Below are 22,028 nucleotides of genomic sequence, written 5' to 3'. Positions count from 1 at the left end.
AACAAAAAAACACCTTTCTTGTCCTCTTTTACTCTATTGCATAGAGTCTTTGCTCTTTGGGAGCTTGGCGTCATGATCTGAGCATCCCAAAGAACCGATGCTTCCAGCCAACAGCTACTGTGGACCTGAATCCTGCTAACAACCATGTGAGTGAGCGTGGAGTGACCTTTCTGGGACCTGACTCTAGCCACATACTCGTAGGAGTTTGGGAGCAGATCTTTTCTCAGTCAAACCTCGAGGTGGTTGCAGCCCAGACCAAAACCTTGTTCAGCCTTTCAAGAGACCCCTATGTCAGGGACACCCAACTAAGCCACACCTGAACCCCTGCAGAGAAAACCCATGAGCTAGTAATGTTTGTTGTTTGAAGCTGCTAAGTGTTAATTTGTTATGCAACAGTGGAAAACAAATACATTCCCTTTGCAAATTGGACATGATCATCATCCTTACATTCATTGCTTATTCAAATTTACTAATTCTTTGCTTGCCATTCCATCTTGCATGTCAGAACTTAACTTCTGAGATATCATTTTATTTCCTTCTGAAGTATCCCTTAGAAAGGTTCTTTACTGAGACTCTTTTGGGGGCAAACTCTAGATTTTGTTTGTTCAAAAAAAGTCTATAATTTAATTTCTAGGCTTATAGTTTCCTGGGTCTTGAAGATAATATATATTTTGGCCCCAAACCTATAGGCCCTCTGGTCTGCAGCTACTAGTTCTCAGGGAAAATTTATTTCTCCAGAGGCCAGGTAAGTTAGATAAGTTTTCTTGTCTTCTGCTTTTTCCTGAAATTCTTCTTACTCACTTTTTTTAAATTGTGGATTTAACTTTTTGAAGGACCAAGCTTCATGGAGGGGTCAATTTCCCATCTTGTACAGCACAGGACTATGCTGCCAGACGCCCACACAGCCACGGAAGCCTGAGTTCTGGTTCCTGGAGACGGACAAATTTTCTGAGGGCGGACATAGCTTCAGTGCTGGTTTTCCTCTGCATTTGGGCTTTCTCTTTGTTTTCATTCCTGGAGACTTCCTACATGTTCTTGCAAGACCAGCTATGCATTAAAAAATCAGAGCATTTGATACTCACTAGCAAGCCTGTGCTTTGTTCAACCGCTGGTTCAAATAAACTAAGAACCATTGACAATTTTTCTTCAAGTCTTTCCTCCTCCCCTCCCCTTCCCTCTCCCTCTCCCTCCTCCTCCTCTTCGTCCTCCTTCTTCTTTCTTTCTTTCTTTCTTTCTTTCTTTCTTTCTTTCTTTCTTTCTTTCTTCTTCTTCTTCTTCTTCTTCTTCTTCTTCTTCTTCTTCTTCTTCTTCTTCTTTCTTCTTTCTATGAACACACTCATAAGAACCGCTCTTTAGTTAAAAACAAAGCCAAGTGTGAGGCAGAAAAGCTATTGTTCACCCTGGAAAAATTATCTTCCTGCCTACTCTCCTTACTACTTGGATCCCAAACAGCTCAGTGGAGGTCAGTGGAGGCTAGAAATGAGACTCTCTGGGGGAAGTGAAGGCTCCTAGGACATCTCTTTTGGAATAGCCTTTACTCATGATTCAGACCCAAACCAGCTGACTCCAATGGAATGGGGGCAGAAGGATTTGGGCAGTTAGGCATTTGCCTGATGGCTGAAGTCGGCTGCACTTAGCAAGCTTTTCTATATATGGGTAAAGACTTGGAAGAAGCAGGAAGCTGGCATCAGGGTTTAGGGCTTTGGGGGCCCAAGTCATCTATAATAGTTTAATCAGATGTCACCCTGTCCCGTTATTAGTTTACTAACTGTTGTTAGATTCCTTATGAGGTTCATACCACAGAACAAGGCAGCCCTATTTTAAGCATGCTCTTGCTTTCACTGTTTCATAAAACCATGTCATTTCTATGTAGGATCTGCAATCAGAGTACATTTATAGAGCTGTTGGTCTTAGTATTATAAGTGAGCCATCATAGGTCATAGGTCTTCTGTATATACAAGGGCTCTTGTCTTATAGGATCCCGGGTAAGAAAGGGTGTGGAAAAATTGCCTTAAGAGAAGGGCTGCATAGGAAGAGAATCTTTTGCACTTTGGGGATATAGGTAGGAATCTATAGGAAAGGAGGAAAGGGAGGTCTGATCTTGCTGTATGTGATATCTTTGACTTGAAATTGGGTGAGTTCACCCATCATGGCCTTTATGCTGCAAGAGGAAGCAGAGCTGACCTGGGAGGTCCTGTTGGGTTCAGTGGCCATGAAGCTCTGTGGCCATGGTTAGGATGCATTGCCTCTCTAGTTCAAGTTATTCCAAACAAAGAGACAGTTGCACTGAAGCCCTGAGGTTCTGTCTGGCCAGGATATTTCCCAAATCTGTAAGAGGCCCCCACTCTACCCTGAGCCTGTGGACAAAGAGTGGCAAAGTGCTGACCTCTCTCTATGTGCCTGCAAATGCCGGGCTTGTGGAAAGATAGTTGGTCACATGACATCCACAACCACAGTAGATGCCATAAGGCAGACTATTAGAAACTGATCCGTGGGGATCCCTGGGTGGCGCAGCGGTTTGGCGCCTGCCTTTGGCCCAGGGCGCGATCCTGGAGACCCGGGATCGAATCCCACATCGGGCTCCCAGTGCATGGAGCCTGCTTCTCCCTCTGCCTGTGTCTCTCTGCTTCTCTCTCTCTCTGTGACTATCATGAATAAATAAATAAAATCTTTAAAAAAAAAAAAAAAAAAAGAAACTGATCCGTGGCCTCACAGAGGAGTAGAGCCACTCCAGGAACCTCATCCTGTATGTCCCTCTCTTATATTTGTAGCTGTCCCACCACTTCAAACTGTGATTAGCTACCCTGGCCACAGAACTGTAAACAGCAAGGAAGTGCTACTGTGGCCTGTCCTGTTTGTCCTTGAGGAGGGGGTAGGGTGGGAGGACTTGCTTTCTGCTGGTTGGGGAAATGCAATTAGCAATACTAGATGGTTTCCATGAAGAGGCAGAAAGACAGTGAGTGTTGTTTTGAGCAGTTGAAGACCTTGTCTCTCATGACTCTGTCTTTGAGAATTACTTAGCAAGCATGTCTGGGAGCTGCAGCACTAACAATGGCGGGAAGGAAGTCGGGTCACATCCCAAGCACTAGATGAGCACGTAGCCTCATTCTTAGTTCTTTGGAGATTCAGTGTTTCCACCCATATGGATAAACCAGAGAAAACAATGCACTTTTCTCTACCTTTGGAAGTAGGTAAGAATAAGGACCAGGAGTTGTGACTGAACCAGAAAAAAAAAAAAAAAATGAAACAGGACTGATGAGCTCAAGGGGCCTCATATAAAATTTGGATAGAAAGCTGGACGACAATCAAATCAGCACCAGATACAAAATCAGCACAGAAGATACAAGTAGAAGGGCAATTCAGTCCTATGTTCTAAGCTGGTGAGTCAGCTAAACATTGTGCAGATGAGTCTCAACTGTGCAAACCAAATCCATCATTTCCTCTAAACAACCCCTCTAATTATATATTTGGCATTAACATGGGTGGTGTAAGTTTCCTGCAAGGCTGACAGACTAGGTTAATGTATAATAATGCTAGGACAGTGAGAACATTCCAATGACCCTGGGAAACACACATCATTCGAGGGAAAGGCACCAGGATACAGGGAACTTTGTGCAAGGAAGGGGCTTAAGGATGTAGTAGGTCAAGTTTAAGTAAAGAGGGCTTGCTGCCCAGACATCAATCCCAGAATCAATGGATTGGTAACTTGGAACCTGTGTCCTTGGCTAGTCTGAGGGGATATCTTTGGTCTGGGGCATCCTAGACACCTAGGAAAATAGATGTATTAAGTATGACTATAACCCCAGGAAGATAAAAGAATGCAGGAAAGAGTAAATAGCAATGTAACCATGTTAAAGACATAAATGTAAACCCATGTTACCAATATTTTGAAAGATACTGTAGTTTAAGAAAAAAGGATAGTCAGTAGAATAATCATTGTGATAATTCATGTCTGCTTTGCCTGCTTTTGCAGATTTTAAAGCATTTAAGGAAATCTGTTTTAGGTTAAATGCTCAAGATAATCCGATTAATAAAAGTGTGACCAATGTATGTATGTGTGCAATAAAATTAATTTGTTCAATTTACAAAATTTTGACTTAATTGTATAAGTAGTATTTAATGGCTCAAAGGGATTTTATAATATGGTATAGGAAGATTAAATTGAGCACTAAGGTATATGGAGGACCCTTGAGTAGGAAAGATCGCAGCTATGGGGAAAGATTCTTGTGGCTAATAAGCAGAGGGAACGCTAATCATTCTGTTCTGGATTTCTCACTGGGGCTGGCTCAGTGCCCACCTGGCCATAAGGGGACATGTCAGGCTTCAAATAAGGAGCCCATTGGCAGCGCTTCTTCGACTGTAAATTGTGCTTCGCAGCAGCATTTTCTGGGCTGAGGATCTTTTCTTTCTCCTGCTAGCCATTGGACTGGTTACCACACACTTCTGTCCTGAAGGCAGAGAGCCATGGAGGGAAGTGGTACAGAATTTCAAGAAGGGACACACAATGACGCCTTCTTGGATCTCACGAGGAAGCTGGCAGATGCGACTTGCACATTGTCCACTGCACATGAGTCATCCATCGGCTGCACCCAGATGGATGATCAAAGCGCTGTTTCTGGTGGACCCCAGACCACCTCTTCCGATGCTCACTTGGCTCCTCTAGGGTTTCAGAACAAAGCTACTGGATCAGGGGCCCGGAGTATTACTTTACAAAACATCCCATAAAGAATGAACACCAACTCACACCACACACAGTTCCTGCGCGGGTCACCCTTTTCTTTCCATTAAAATGCCAGCCCTGTTTGAGTTATGGAAGGGAGCACCTGCCTCTCCATCCTCCAGCATGTGTGACCAGCGCTGCTCCTGTGTTGCGCCTTCTAGCTTGCCTTTACCCGCGTTGCAGAGGGCTTTGCCAGCTGGGTGCTCCTTCATCACCAGAAGCTTGGTGCCTGCTGGCCTCTGCCGCGTTCTCCAGCTGTACCGTTTGGGGCTGGAAGTGGGGAGGGTCTTTCACCTTCATATTCCTTGGCCCAGAGCAAACAAGCTGCTTTGGTCCCCCGTGCTCCCTCTTCTGCCATCCAGAGTCTGAAGCCTTGCCCGGGACCCCACACTGTGGGGACTTTGGGAGCTTATTGTCTGTGTTGAAGTTTGCACAAAAATAGCTGCAGAGCCGGATGACAGTCTTCCCCTACCTCTACCTCTTCAAAGATTCCACTCCAAAACGTGGGCAAAGCTGCTTCTCATGATTTTGCTTGAAGGTGGAAAGAGCAGTGAACACCCCCCAGGAAGGCACCTCCTGCCCACACAGAAGAGCCTCCAAGACTTACAGGCTCTTGGCCTTTTTCCCTTCTATGGGTCCCTATTCACTAAGGGACTCAGCATCTCTTTAAAGTACTTGGAGAATTAGTACACCTTGGGAGGTCTGGCGAGAACAACCTCACAGCAGTGGGGGAAGCTCAGGGGCTTGGTGGCAGGAGCACACCTACAAGCACTCCTCTAGCTGCTGTCCACTTTCAACTTTTTTCTGTTCGCATGTTTAAATATCTGTGTCTCAATTTTGACACTCATATATATATATATTTAAAATGTTTTATATATTTTATATATGATATATATTAAATATATATTTTTACAAATATATATTTTTAAAATCAACTTTCTGTCTTTACGTTTGAGCAAAAAGACCTCGCTATGTCTCTAACAGCTAACTGTTTAATCTTGAGGGCCCGTTTATCCCTTTGAAATGGCATTCTTGTCTCCCTGCCTATTTATCTACTTTTCTCTAATTACACAGTATTTATATTCCTATGAATCCAGGAAAATAAACTAAGAGAGAAATTGCTTTCTGTGTACAATATTTTAAAGTACTGTTAAATGACTATGTGGCGGGTGATATTTTCCATTACTATTATTATTTTTTTAATAATGTTTCTTCTTTTGTATTGTTTTATGCTCCATTTATTTCAGAATTATTAGGCTTTGAGGAAAGCAGTTCCCCCTCCCTCGCCTCCCTTTCCTCCAAGGGCGGTTTCAAAATAACTTTTCTACGAACATTTTATCAACATGCTTTGCTCTGCAGCCAGGTCATTTGCAGCTTACCCTTTATTTTGGAGGAGTTGTTGCCAGGATTGCTTTGCATTTTTAAAGTCTGATTAGTTGTCCTGTTTGACTATCTTGATGGATTATTCAGATGCATGTGACCTGATTTTGACTTTGTAATTAAAGATTTTTTTTGGAGGTCAGATAAAGTGCCTGCCCTGCTGCCAACTTCAGCACACATGCAAAACCTATTCAGAGAGATATGGACAAGACTGATTGCTGTCAAGGGGAGAAGAGCCAGTATTGATTAAGTGTGAAGCATGGTGACCAGATGCCATGGTCCCCTGACCCTGAAACCTCCCAGGTGGCTGACCCTGGTCTCTTGGAACCACCCAAAGCCCTCAACTTATTGTTGGAGATATAGGGCTCCAGCCCTCCCGAGCCCTCCCCTCCCCACTCACCAACTTCTCCACACTGAAAATTGCTATCAAATGTGGGGGAAATAGGGTTTCCCTATAAAATAAGTAAGCTAATTGCACAGGAGGGATCCAGGTGAAAAATACGCTGGTAAGAGAATGACCTTTCATTTGCTTTTTAAAAAAAAAATGATAGATGTCATTTCCAGTTCACTTTGTTGTTCACCTCATAGCCAAGTGAACTTGGTACGCATGGCTGAAAAAGTAGATGTGAGTGTTCCTTCTCTTCTATGGTTACAGGTCCCTGATGGATATTTGGGAGGCACCAAACTGGTCCAGCTCTGAATGCATGCAGAGAGGGGAGGCTGGGGTTGGGAAGATGGAACAATCCTTGAACCAGAAGGCAAATCTCTTTCTGCCTTCTCCTCCTCTTCCTCCTTCATTCCTTCTTTCTTCCCTTCCTCCTCTTCCCGTTTCTTTTGCTAGTGTAGCATTTTCACTTCTTCACCCAAAGTCTTAGTTTTTGAGCTGTTTCTTCTCCCTATCCCTACCCTATGTTTCTGGGAACAGAAGGCTTGGGTAACTCCATACTGGAATTCCACAATGTAGTTTTCGGTCACTGGGCATGGAGTCAGACACTTAGGGTTGTATCATGGCTCAGGTATGTTACCTGATAAGATAGTTAATATGCATGTGCTTCAGTTTCCACATCTGGAACATGGAGATAAACATTCTACACACCTCATAGGACTATTTATAAGGATTGAATGAGACCTTATAAACGGAGGGACATTATAAATTATAAAATGTTATGTAGAAGCAGGAGATTACTATGGAAATGATGATGCTCTCAAAGATATCTTACAAATTCCTGTACTCATGATAGTTTTGGTGTCAAGATTACAACCTGTCTACAGCTAGAATCATCCAAAAGACACAGAACTGGCTGCTCTGATCCAGTGAAAAGCTTGAGAGATTCTTTCCTAAACCTTGACCAGGGAAGCAGGAACCTTTTTTATAAAGAGGCAAATAGTTAGTATTTCAGGATCTGTGGCCATATAGTCACTATTGAACTAATTATGGGAAAAGCCATAAACAATACAGAAACAAATGAGTGTGGCCTTGTTCCAATAAGACTTCATAGAATACAGAAATCTGCATTTCCTATAATTTTTACATGTCACAAATATAATTTTTCTTTTGAATCTTCTAGCCATCTAACTGTAAAAACCATTCTTAGCTCATGGGCCATATAAAATGAGGCCGCATGTGGGATTTGGCCTGTGGGCTTCATTTGCCAATGCCTGTCCTAGACTACTCCCCAGAGCCACTGGTAAGGGCAGATTGACTATATCAGAGATATCAAAAGGGAGACATGAAGTCATTTAGGCATGTGGCATTGGTCTTTTATTTTTTATGTCCCTCTTCTACTCCTGGTTGATGTCAAAGCATGTGAAACATATCAAAGTATGTTAAATGACAACAGTGAGATTCACACAAGGCTCTTGTCAAAAATATAACCTAGATCTCTGCTTTCTATTCCTTATAAAAAAAAAAAAAGAAAACAAAAACAAAACAGCAAATGGTAACAACATTACTCATGGATGGCTGCCTGGAGTACATGTGACTCATTCAGTCTTATAGACAATGTAACTTTCCCTTGAGCTATCCAGACCTGCAAGTGCTCCATTCATAGAAGTTTTTGTTGCAGCCCTTTGCAAAACTGACCTTGAGCTGCATTTTGGTGGTGAAACCTTGCTCCTTGTTTCCATGATAAACTATGGATGGGAGTCACATCTCTCCAGGGAGAAATTCCTTTCAAGGCTCATCCCAATATTAAGAAAGACTAGACATCCAAAAAATTGATTTTATTTTGCAAGCAATGTAATTTCCTTGTTTGATTTGGCTTCAAGGAAGCTCAGAGTCAACTATATCTCTATTGACTAGAAAACACCTTGCAAGTCCTCAGCAGTAAAGATTTATTTATTTATTTATTTATTTATTTATTTATTTATTTATTTATTTTATTTTTTTTTTTTTAGTAAAGATTTATATACTAAGTATGTACTAAATATTTTTCATACAGTCCTTTTCACTTAGTGCTGGGAGGTAGGTAAAATTATTATTCCTATTATAGTGGGCTGAATAATGGCTCGCAAAGATATTCATATCCTGATCCCCAGAACCTGCAAATGTCACCTTTTATAGCAAGAGGGAATTTGCAGATGGGATTAAGTTAAGGATCTTGAGATGGAGAGATTATCCTAATTTTAGTGTCCTCATCAGAGGGAGGCAGAAGGAGAGTAGACACAGAAGAAACCAACGTGATAACAAGATGTTGAAACAAGATGCTACGCTGCTGGCCTTGAAGATGAAGGAAGGGGCCATGAGCCAAGCAATGCAGCTGGAGAAGCTGGAGAAAGCTAGAAGAGAGATTCTCTCCTAGAGTTCCCAAGGGAGCATGGCCCTTCACTAAGTGAAGTTGACTTTGGATGTCTGACCTCCAGAACATTAAAAGAATACACATGTGTCATTTTAAGCCACCAAGTGGTAGCCATTAGTGCATCCATAGGAAACTCATATGCCCACTTTGCAATCAAGGGTAGGAGACAGAGAATATTGTCCAAGGGCTGGAATGAGGTTTGTTGACCTCAGACCCCCAGATCTTATTTCTCACACTGGCTCTTCTGTTGTACGTGTCCTGATCTCTCCTGGATTTATTATTCCCCTCCCTCCATTCACCTTGCTTTCCTACTACCTCCTCCATCCTCCAATCCTGTGGACCTTTGTAATCCACCCTGTGAGCTGGTGTGATAGAGGCAGCATATAAAGTTGGACATTTGTGTCATGTGAAGGGTTGAGGTCTCTGGGCTTTTGCTAGCCCTGGGAATTGTCCTACGATTTAACAAAAGAAAGGCCCCAGGCTGCTTTTGTTCCCCCTTCTGCTTTTGTAAAGACTGTTACTCTTTCCTTTACTGTAGCACTAACAGTTGGACAGAGCAGGACTTCTGCTTTTTTCAGAAAATTGTGCTCACTTCCTGGTCCATATTCAGAGCCCAGCAACTGCTTGTGAGTTTCTTTCTTTCTTTCTTTCTCCTCCAGGATTTTTGTTTTATTTAGAACAGTGTCTGGTCTAAGAGCTCCCCTTCCCACTAAAATTATAAAACAACACAAGAAGGAAAAAATGAAGCACTAAACCCAGGACACAGAAGATCCTTTATTTTTGTCAGACGATGCCCCCATATCTGGGCACATGTTGGGATTCTAGAAGTTCCTGACATGCACTAAATAAATCCGAACACCAGGTCGGATAGAGGGTCTCAACACATGGCCTTTGTTCTATGTTATCAATGAGAAAGCCTTGGAGGTTGAAGGGGAGCTGGCCTACTGTGAACCCACCACCTACACCACACCTAAATATGGGGAGGAGTATGTGACCATTCAGTCCCTGATCACTCAATGGCTCTCAAAAGATGAGACAGGACTCACCTTTGGAGAAGGACCCACCCACTGCTTTCTTTTCTGCTGACCCCAAGGTAAAACCAAAGATTCTTTCTGATGTTGTGACTGTTGGTCTGATGCTATTTTGACCTGCCATCGTTTCTTTCCTGGATTATTGATTCTATAGGCTACAAACCCTGGCTATGGCCTCAAACAGCTTTCAAATCTAATACCCATGCTTCCACCCATTCCTTGGGAGAATCTCTTCGCATGCAATCTCCTCATTGCCAAAGGCATGCAGCCTAACCTTGTTTCTTACTGTATTAATTAGGGTTCTCCAGAAAAACAGAACCAGTGGAAATACATATGTTAGAAAAATATATATATAATAAAAAAAAGATTTATCATAAATATTGACTCACATGATTATGAAGGCTGAGAAGCCCTATGATCTGCCATTTGCAAACTGGAGACCCAGGAAGGCTGGTGGTACAATCTGAGGATATGAGAGAGCCAGAAGCCCTGGAGTACTCTAAGCAGGAGGTCAAAGTCCATGCTTACAGTCAGGCTGAGAGAGTGAATCCTTTTGTCCACCACCTTTTTGTTCTGTTCAGGCCCTCAACAGACTGGATGGTGACCACCCACACTGGGGAGGGTGACCTGCTTTTACTCAGGCCACTGAATTCAATATAATCTCTAGAAACACCCTCACTGTCACACCCAGAAAGTGTCTAACCAGCTATCTGAGCATCCTGTGGCCCAAAGGGACACATAAGTTCACCATCACCCTGAGCTCTCCTCACATTTCCTGCCTCATCTCTCATCCATTTCTTGTGTTCTAGCCTTTCTGCAGCGCCCTGAACCCTATGTAGGCTCGTGTGTCCCATTCTCTGTGCTGGTGGTATCCTCCCCACTCCTCACCTCTATCCACCTGCCTGCTGACAAAACTCCAGATAGCAGCAGATTAAAGCACAGGATCTGGAGTCAGCTGGGCCTTGTGATCAAGTCATTTCAATTCCACAGATATTTACTCCATACCTTCTTTGCACTCCCAGGATATAATTCTGCTACTATTACCTGTGTGACCTCAGAAGAGTCGTCTGATATCTCTAACTCCCATTTAGATATCCATAAAGTAATAATGCATAGGAAGTACTTAGCATGGCACCTGGTATATATAAACCTTCCATGGACTTAGCATTAGGTGTTATAATTACCATTTCTATCATTCTTTTTTAAAGATTATTTATTTATTTATTTATTTATTTATTTATTTATTTATTTATTTATGAGAGACAGAGAAGAGAGAGAGGCAGAGGGAGAAGCATTCTTCTTGCAGGGAGCCCGACTGGGACTCGATCTTAGGACCCTGGGATCACACCCTGAGCCAAAGTCAGACACTCAACCACTGAGCCACCCAGGTGTCCCACCATTTTTATCATTCTTTGAGGTCGAGGTCAACCTTATGACCCTTCCCTTGGTAGGTTCAGACCCCAACCTCACCCTTTCCAACCACCATGAGCACTGGTGCATGACATGTGGCTCTATTTCAGCCCTTCACTGAGTATTTACCTTGTTCAATTGTCTGATCCTCCCACTACTCTTCGATGAGAACTGTGTCTCCTCTATCCTTTTTCTCTGAGTACCCAGAGCAGAGCTTGTGCAGACATTTGTTGACTCCATGGAGCAGCTACCCAGAGCGGGGAGCTAGCCCCAGAGGCAGTGATATGCTTTTGTTCTTCTCCTGATGCATCCGCTTCTCTTGCCTTTCTTGGCAGCAACTTGAAAGACTGTGCCAGGCTTGGCTGCAGGCTCCAGGCTGGTCTGGGGGAGGGACCAGCCATGGCAACCTTTTATGGGAGGATGAATTGGAAAAACAAATCCTGAGCAGTCCATTCATCTCAACTTTTGCTTCTCATCCTGCACCTACAATGCATAGATGCCAGCAGAAAGCATCCCATCCCCATGGGAAGAGCAAGAATAATGAGATCAATATCTACAGCATCTAGCCATTCATTCTCTTTTACATTAGGAAAAAAAAAAGTTTTTGTGCATTTCAATGTTCAGTGTTCCTTCTTTTTAAAAGAGTAAAATCAAGTTGGACAAATGACCCTGGAGACCAGCCTGAGCATCCCAGCCTCTCCAAGGCAACTCCTTGGGTGGCAGCTGCAGGATCATCTATCTGCTCGAGTGCAATATCTCCACTGCTCTCCAGTTTACCTTGCAGCCAATTTAAATACTTAAAGGGCATCACTTTTCCAACTTCTTCAGTCCAAAGTGCATTTTATTTTGCTTCCTGCCTATCTCCAGAATGTCACATTTCACACTGGCATGTTTCTCCATGAGGCCATCCCTCTAATCTTCATTCAAGATGTGATCCTGAAGCTGAGCCCATTTTTCCCCACGCAGGCCCCCGTTGTGGTGGACTGAAGTGTGCAAACCACTGTCCCCCCTGCCATGACCAAATTAATATATTGAAGTCCTAACTCTTAGTACCTTAGAATATGATTTTATTTGAAGATAGGGTCTTTAAAGAAGTCATTAAGGTTAAATGAAGTCCTATGGGTGGGCCCTAATCCAATAGGACTGGTGTGCTTACAAGAAGAGATCAGAACACAGCCAGGTACAGAGGACAGGCCACGTGAGGACATAGGGAGAAGACAGCTATCTACAAGCCAAGGAGAGAGGCCTCAGGAGACACCAACCCTGCCGACACCTTGATCATGGACTTCTAGCCTCTAGAACTGTGAAAAAATAAACACCTTTGTTCCCAGTCTGTGGTACTCTGCTCTAACAGCCTTTGTAGACTAATATATACCCTAAAGTGCTGGTTCAGACACTGACTATAGAAGTTGCCTGCATTCTGTTCATTAATCGCACTGTTTGTTGTAAAGATGTTGGGCCCACTGGGGTTATAACGTGGCTTATGCTCTTTGGTTATGTCTGGCCCTAGAAACAACCCTGGCATTGACAGTCACAAAGTAAGTGCTGAATTAAAGAGCAATGTCGCCCTAAGAGTGTCATAGGAAGGACGGGAAGCTTCTCTCCTGACATACGTGATCTTTTTGCTCAATTTGCAAACTCAGTAACCTGGAAAGGCAGCCCAGGTGTACAGTTTAGGGAGGTGGTGACTTTTGGAAGCACCTTTCCTTAATTGGGAGCTAACGAAGTGTCATGATTTGGTAGATTCCCTGGTCATTTTGGGGGCTTTCTGACTGCAGTATTAGTGAATTGCTCCATTTAGACTCAATGTCTTTTTCGTGTCCTCTTTATGGCTCTCTTCAGACTCCTTCTCACTCTCCACCCTGTACCCCTACTTCTCCCGAGGGTTCTCAATGACCATGCAGACCCACAGCAAGTGGAGAAAGTGTTTGGCTCCTGGTCCTCTCACCAGTTCCTCACCCCAACTAAACGCTTCAGCCCCCATCCGTGGCCTTCATTTCCCCATAAACACAAATGACCACATTTTGAAAGACCTTACCACAACTCTGGTAGAACACTTCCAAGTTCCCTTCCCGGCAGACCGTGTGTGTGGGCCAGGCTTTGCTGTTGCTGCTGCTGCTGGGAGAAACCAGAGTCCAGATGAGGAGGGCCACCGTGAAACCCTCCATGGCCAGGCCTAGTGTGTGACTGACAGAAAACTAATGGGCGCGATACAACAGGCCTTCGGGGCTCCTCCTCTCCTCTGGCTACAGGGGTGAATGTTCAGTTTCACTTCTTGAATTTTATGCTCCTGAGGAACCACTGTGAGATGCAAAAGGCAGTTAGCAGAAGCATTTGAATATCGTTCCCCCAGGACCTTTGACCCTTGCATCTGCAGGGTGAGGACAGCCTATGTCTAGGGCAGGCTTGATGTTAACTTTCTGTTTTCACAGGGAGGAACCAGTAAGTGATGCAAGACCTTATGGCGTGGGCCTCCTCCAAACAGCCTCCTTAGAGCCCCCACCCCCAGGTGGAGTCGTGAACTCAGGAAAGCAAAACACCATAGGCCACCCTGTGGTTCTCATCAGCAGCTCCCCATGTCTCTGTAGGCTCCTGATGTGGGCTGTGGACCAGGGACCTGGCTGGGGCCAGGAGGCAGCAGTTGCCATTTTGAGGGCTGCAGAATAACATTTGGGATATGGAATGAGGCTTTTGCCCTGTTGCCATATTCTTGTGTCTGGCTCCAGCTTCACTCTCAGGAATAGGGTTTTAGCAGTGAATTGTGCAGCTGTGAGAACAGAGCTTGTTCTGGGAGCAGCAGACGTGGCCTCTGGAGGAGGTGGAGAGAATGTCCCTGAGAGGAGAGCTGTGTTCTATTTCTGCCTTGGCTTGGTGGAAGGGGTGGGGAAGGATGGGGAAGTGAGGGACTCCCTTTTAAGATGGTATATATGTGTGTGGGGGGTTAATTTTATTAGTCATTGGCAGGATTATTAATTAACATCCCACTTGCTTTTCAAAGCTAAGAATCTGTCCCCCTATTCCATTACCTCTGTCATCCTGCATCATGACAAAACAAAATTTCTCAGCCCTGGTTCCCCACCTCCACCCCACTTCACCTTAGCTTAAGAGAATCAGAGTCAGGGCCAAGGGCAGCAGATTGGAGGAACAACAGAATAGCAGCACTATTTCCCCTGGGAGGAAAAGCATTTCTCTGAGCTCACCGGGTAAATTGACTGTCTCTGCTGAGAGGTAACTTTCATTACCTCAGAACTTTTTTTGAAGTAAGTGGAACTTAATTACCAGTGAAAGCAAATAAACTGACTTAAATGATGAATACTTAGGATTTCTTAGCAAACATCACAGAGTGGTCATTTGGGGGAAGGGGCAGATCTAGGTTGATTGATTTTTTTTTTTTTTTTTTTTTTTTACTCACCTACAAATAAGTTCAGTGATGTTGGCTTTCAAGTGATTCCCAAAATGTGGTCCCCAGACAACAGCATCAACTTCACCTAGGAGCTTGTTAGAAATGCAAGTTCTTGGGCTATATACAAGACCAACTGAATCAAAAACTTTGGAGTGGGGCCCAGGCCCTTCCCCTATGTTCATCTCTTTTGTTTCTTAAATTTCACTTATAAGTGAAACAGGCGTAAGGTATTTCATTGTGGTTTAGATTTTTATTTCCCTGATCTGGCTCTGTGTTTTAATAAGCCTACTGGTAATTCTAGGATAGGAACACGGAAGCTGTCCCTAGGGACCTTTGGGTGCCCCAGAAGGTGTCAAGAGCTCTGAACAGTGAATGAACAGAGTAATTGAGGATAAACCCTTCCACTCCTGCAGAGCACAGCATGACCAACACACCAGTGGAAGGACCCAGGAGGACCCCAGAGCAGGGAGCAGATATTTTGGCAGAGAGTTGTGAGTGGCTGCCAACAGAGAAACCATATTGTCTGAGGACCCGGCTCTAGATTGTGAATAAAAGGACCTAGCAGTGAAAAGAAGCATAATTCAGGAATTGTATTGGTGTTTGGAAATATTCAAATGGATTACTGTGAGGCTCTTGAGGCATGATAATGTTACAGCAGCGGAGGCTAGACCTGAGTGGGCATCACCTGGGGGGCATGTTAACACCTCCGCAGGGTTTCTAGATTGCAGATTCAGGAAGTCTGGGGTGGGGCCTGAAAACCTGCATTTCTAACAAGTTCACAGGTGATGCCAGTGTTTCTGGTCCAGGGGCCATAATCTGAGAACCGCTGCTACTCCAGATTATAAGATTTAGTCTGTTGTAGAGTATACAATTTTGCCTTGTTTTAAAAATCATCTTAGTTCTTATCAAAATACTCTTGTGCTAAATGGAAGACAATATTTTGTATAACACATAGTTTACACCCAACATAGAGTGAGCCACTTACTTTACGGAGTTCTGCTTACTAAGAACCAGGATTTGCCTGAAATCAACAGCTCTGTCTCACCAAGTTCAAGCAATCCAAAATGTCTCGAGGAGTTCTTTAACTAGAAGCTTTATAAAGACCACAAAAGAGCTTGTTAACAATATCTTATTTCCTAACTATTAAATAAAATTAGAACCTGTTTATGATAGTTATGTAAAATATGGTTTTATATGTGTAAACGGTAACCAAATATACTGTCAGGCTTTCATACTGACTTCCAACACCTTATCAATTGTAGCTAAAGAAGCTATACTTTTTTTTTTTTAATAATCCTCTTCCTCTGTGTTTCAAGCTCCTTTTTTTTCATAGAGGCTTACTTAGGGATGATGCCTTTCTTTTCTTGAAAGGTAAAATGTTATTATTAGGATGGCTATCACTGTAAGTGGTCTTCCGAAGAAAACCCTTAATGGTTAAGCAGGGATTTGAAGAGTAAAAGTTAAGACTCTGAGGACACAGGAATAGTGATTCAATCTTGGGGTGGGCACCGCACTTCTACAGTATACAGAAGGGGCTCTGGGGCAATTCTGTTTGCATTTCAAGTGCCAGCAGATGGCAGAGAGCCCTACCTGTCCTTTACCATTGAGCACTGATAATATGGCACTGCCTCCAATGGCAAATGTGTCTTCATCAACACTTGTATTCAACTATGGTTGCTCTCCTTCAGTGACCCTCCAATATCCATTCCATTAGGCAACAATTCCCCGTTGTATTGCACTGCCGCTTTGCTCCTCTTCTTTGTGGCCTGTATCCGTGTTTCTGCCACACTATGGCAGGACGAGTCAGGTTTCATCTCTTCTTGCTTTTGTCTTCCAGATTGAGCGAAGACTAGAAATGGCTAGTGTGTAGAAGTCGGGAAGCTACTTCCTGTGTAACATCACTTAGCAGCCTCCTGAGCTGCCTGCTGAGGTCTTACTCTCTCACTAGTTTCATACCCATCATTATGTGGGCTACATAAAAGCTGAAGAGTTGATTCCAGCCAACTGAACTTTGGTAGTCTTTCCACAGTCTCCCGGACTTCTGGAAGATTCATCCCAGGGACAGTATGAGATTCCCCATGAAACCCCATTGGATTTTTATTTTCATGCATTTTGTGTATGGTAGAAAAGTATAGAGACAGCCTGCTTTCTATGGAAAACAGAAGAAAATTCATCTATTTGTCTACTTGCTTCAGATTCATTCACTCATTTATTCAGCAAACATTTATTAAGCACACCAGCATCCCAGATACAGTTCCAAGACCTGGGAATGTACCAAACACAGTCTCTATTATCAGTGAGCTTGCTTTCTAGTGGAAGGAGACAAAATATAGTACTATTGTTTAATAAAAGAGACTTTGCTTCTTGAAAAATTTCTTGGATTTCAACATAAAAAATTGGATTGAGTTTTCTGAAATATTTCCAGCTATTACATATATATATGTTAAGCCTTGTGTTTTTCTTGTTTTGTTTTTGTTTTTGTTTTTGTTTAATTTGCCCCAGACAAATGAGGCAGCTTATCAAGGCTTTTCAATAACAGTTTGTTCCCACAGACAAAGTGTAGTAAACCTATCTGAAATACTGCCCCTTCCCCCACTAGTTTCCTTGGTATTGTCCTATGTATTATCATTATTACTATTTAACTATTCTGGGAACATAATATACAAAGCATTTGGTTCTCAAATGGGTTTTTAAGTTCTATGACAAAGTACAAACAGAAATGATTTTTGCTTGTCTGAGGAACATGTACATTGGGCCCAGGAAAAGATGGGGTCTCTAGGTCAGTCTGATCAATTTCCAATAATGAAAGGTCAACTAATTGTAATGTCTGCTTAAGGCAGAAGAAATTGGTCCAAGATCCACAAAGGTCAAGTCTAGTCTGAAAGGGCTGATGCACCTTGCCCCTAAATTCTCTACAGCATGAGATAAATGAAGAGCTTGTAGCTAAAACTGTCCTTAAATTGAGAATACACTCAAGATTTCATTCTACTAAGATGGAAGTGACGTTAATAAGCCAAAGGAAAAGCATTAGAGAGGAAATCAGATATGTGGTGAGGGATGGAGTTCTTTTACCTAGTATGAAGAGAAGTCCTGATTTGCTGCTACAGCTTGACCCCTAGGCTCAGGTTTCAATATGTACCTCCAACTGTGACTGGTTCTAGAACTTTCTGCTGATCATTATAGGATTTACACTCATTACATTTAAGCCAAATTCTTTGAGAGTACATTTTGCTGAACTGGCAGGTGGTAATAGAAATAAAATAATGTGCCTATCTTTGTATCAGATCCCTGGAGATTTTCTTGACTTCTCTCTCCTGGCACTGGCTGCTAGATGCACCTAAAATTCTTCTGGAGAAGTTATCATGGAGAGCTTTCTATTCCCTAAATTAGTAAGCTTCCTCAGCAGTAACTTTAATAATAATCTTTAAGATAACCTGTGCTTTTTTTCTCCTCTGGAACAAATAAAAATAGCCAAATGTACTGGACTTCTCCTATGTGCCAGGTACTCTGCTAAGAACTTGAATATATGATCCTTCTTACTTATTTGATCCTTATAACAGCTTTAAGGAGTAGCTGTAGTTCTATGATCCTCATCCACAACTTGAAAGTCTCAACGTCTTGAAAAGCTTCTTAAATTTTTTGGTAAAATATCTGATCTAAACTGAGAGTTTATAGACTCATCAGTTCAGTAGTCTTAATTTAAAGTCTTAATTTATCCTACCTGGATTTCACTGCAGAAACATTAATGTGATTGATTAGTGTATGATGGGTGCAGGGACCAGACCCCACTGAAAGTGTTCCTAAATATAAATCTTACTACTTTTCTACAAGAAATTCTGAATTTTAAAATACATCTGTACACAAAAATTTTAGTTAAGGGATTCTGGACTTGTTCTATGATGATCTTTGTTCTCTGGAGAAGAAACTGAGGCATAGTGAATAACTGGTTCAAAATCACACATGTGTAGGGCCAAGTTGAAAGTCAATCAGGATCCAGAACCCAAGTTCTTGACCCTTGAGAAAAAGGCCTCTTTACTATTTATTGTGCCTTTATGTTTGCTTATCTTTCCCTCTAGTGATATCAAAACAAATGATCTGCACTACTTGGAAACTGCTTGCAGACTTTGCTCCTCAGCCAAAGCCAAGCCCTATCCTGCATGGCCAGTGACTAAATGGATGGACCTATATGGGACATAAATATCTCTCATAAGAAGAATATCTTCCCATTAGAAATGTGACATGACAATAGAAAGGAGGACCTTCAAAGTCCAGAAGAGAGAGGACATGGAAGGTGACCAGTGAAATAGCAAGCTCCTGAAAGAGTCTAATGAATGGCACCTTTCCTCTCTCCACTGGACACTGCTGAAACAAAGAGTCAGATGATTTCATGGCAAGCCCCTTAATATTCAGAAATTGAGGTCTTTGCTATTTCTTTGAAGCCTGGATATGTCAGCTCCAATTGTAAGGTTATTGATGAATAAAGCAGGGGGAAAAGACACTTTGTACTTTTCAGGCAAAACAGTGCTTTCCATGGCTATGGCCTCTGCACACCTGGAATTTAATTGTGTTAAAAGCCATGGCCCCGAGTTGTCACTTTTTGTTCAAAAAGCTGGTCTTTCCTTTGCTCAAGCTTTTGAACCACAAGATTGGAGACTCCCCATCAGGGAGTCAAAGATGAAGTCACTTAAAAATAGTCTGTCCATCACCAAGGGCTTTCCATTTGATTGCATGAGAATCTTTCATCCCATCTGTATCTGTCTATCCTGACTGCTGCCACCCTAGACAGGCTCCTCATGGTCTCCACCCCAGCCCCCCCTCAAATCCATGCTCCAGTTGGCCCCCAGTTTTCATGCTGAGATGCAATTCTGTGAAGAGACTCCCTGCCAAGGCCCTTCAGTGGTGCCCCCTGGATATGTCCATGAGGTCTTGCCTGATTTGGTCTTCCCTACTCAGCCCCTGCCCTCTCTCAGTTCCTATAGCAACCTGGCTCTTTCTTGTCCCACATTTCCAGTACATGCTGTTACCTTGCCCTGGAATTCTCTTACCCCTTTCCTGGTCTTAATGCCTATGCTTCTGGAGCTCCATAGGTGGCTCAGTTGGTTAAGCTTCCAACTCTTGATTTCAGCTCAGGTCATGGTCTCAGGGTTCTGAGATGGCACACCTAATGTTGGGCTCCATGCTCAGTGGGGAGTCTGCTTGAGAGTCTCTCTCCCCTTTTCTTTGTCCCTCCCCAACTTTAAAAATTAAATTAATTAATCAATGTCTATGCTTCCTTTGGAACTCAGCTTAATGCTGGCTTCCTAGAGATAGCTTCTCTGCTCCTGCAAGTCCCTGAGGTAGGCTCTTGAAGCCTGTGGACCTCACCTCTTCACTGCACTATTCATAGGCCATCATTCAATGTAGGTGAATCTTTCCTTCTTTCTCCTTCTCTCTTTTCCTCCTTGGCTATAATAATACACCTAGGACTTAGTACGTAATAGGGACTCAGTAAAATATTTTAGACTGAATGGATGAAATGAAGAGGAGGGGGATGGCCCAGAAAGCTTGTCCTTTTGGCCTTGCTGATTGGGCTTCTGGACCTAGTGGGCTCTCACAAGTAAGGCAAAGCAAGGAGCTCTGTGCCTCCGCTGAGAGGCTATGATCCTCAAGAAGTTAGCAAAGTATGATGCCATCTTTTTCCAAAAGTATATCACATTTTCCTTTTCTTTCTTTTTGCTTCTCATTCCTAAAGGAATATATGCTAATTGAAGGACTTTGGGGATATGAAGGATAACCCTCCCTTTTAGGGAAATAGGGCAGGAAAGCAAAAGAAAAGGGAAAAATAATCATACATAATCTCAATACTCAGAGATAAACATTACTGATATTTTGTGAGATCTTCTTTGAGTCCACACACACACACACACACACACACACGGTCATATTGTACAAACCGTACCTACTGTCACATACTACAGTACTCATACTGATCATTTGGAATTTTTCCAAGACACAACTTTTAAAAACTGCATCGTATTCTACTGTATGGATTGACCATGATTTATTTAATCAATTTATACTTTAGACACTTAGACTATTAATAGCTAAGTAATAGGAGACAATGCTATAGTGAATTTGTTTATTGTTATACTTTTGTGCAGCCATGATCACTTCCCTAAGGCATATTCCTAAAAGTGAAATGCTTGGTGTAAAGAACTACCAAATTTTGAAAGCTTTTTATACAGGCTACTGTATTGTTTTCCAGATACATTGAACAATACAACCATCTTATCAGAAGCTAGGCATTATTATTTAAAATTGTTCTTGTCAATTGAGTAGATTAATACTGGTTTTTCCTTGTATTTATATGTTTCTTTCATTCAGTTCATACAGTTGAATGTTTTTCACATTATTATCAGTCATTTGTATTTCTTCTTTTGTAAATGCCTGCACATGACTATTGCCTATCTTTCTATTATGATTTCAAATTTAAACAAAAGAAGCTGAAAGTAAGAGACAGTTGAATTTAGGCTTTCGTGAAAATCCAATCAACAAACATTTATTGGTACCTTTTTGCATGGTGCTCTTTATCCTTGGATAAACCGTGTTACGAGATAGTATAGGTAGAGATCCTGCTATGAGATTTGTTGGAGACTTAAGTTTACTTAGAAGATGACACAGACTTAGTAAAATATACAGTGCTTAGAATATAAAAATACAGGAGCATCTGGGTGGTACAGTTAAGTATCTGCCTTCAGCTCAGGTCATGATCTCAGGGTCCTGGGATCAGGCTCCCTGCTCAGTGGGGAGCCTGCTTCTCCCTCTCCCTCTTCTCCTCTTCCCCGCTCATGCTCTCTCTCTCTCTCTCTCTCTCTCTCTCTCTCTCACAATAAATAATTAAAAAAAGAGAAATACATAAAAAGGAGTATTGATATAAGATATTGTATTAGCTCAGATAATTTCTTTATATTTGTAGATGATTAACTTAGAAGTCATGTGAGAAAAGAGGAATTCTCAGCTACCTTGTTTCAGCTGCCATTCTTGACAGTGAACACATGATTCCAGGCTGCTGCTCCCACCTGGAAAGTGTAGTCTCCTTGAAGAGCCTCTGAAAATTGTGTCAGAACAGTGGAAGAGGTGTGACCAATTCCTTACATTTTGAACAAATAGGAAATACTATCGTTCAACAACTGCTCTCTCCTAAGTACCCACCAGAAGAGGAACTTCTATAAGGGAGAGGTTGTATGATGTGAGTGGATTAAGATGGACCAACTGCATTCTGGCCCCAACACTGACCACTATGTGAC

The 22,028-nt window shown here is 42.5% G+C and overlaps 1 protein-coding gene across 1 annotated transcript in view; it reads right to left on the bottom strand.

The window, feature by feature from the left end:
• The window catches only part of LY86 (lymphocyte antigen 86), a 59,441-nt gene extending 45,824 nt beyond the window's left edge, over positions 1–13,617 (bottom strand). Inside the window, exon 1 of the mRNA XM_025445073.3 lies at positions 13,378–13,617. Within this exon, the coding sequence (XP_025300858.1) occupies positions 13,378–13,507 (130 nt within the window). The 5' untranslated portion in view covers positions 13,508–13,617. The remainder of the gene's footprint in view (positions 1–13,377) is intronic.
• Between the last annotated feature and the right edge of the window lie 8,411 nt (positions 13,618–22,028).

The sequence above is a fragment of the Canis lupus genome, chromosome 35 (genome assembly GCF_003254725.2).
Source record: "Canis lupus dingo isolate Sandy chromosome 35, ASM325472v2, whole genome shotgun sequence".
NCBI classification, from domain to species: Eukaryota; Metazoa; Chordata; class Mammalia; order Carnivora; family Canidae; genus Canis; species Canis lupus.
This window is presented reverse-complemented; position numbering and strand designations above follow the sequence as displayed.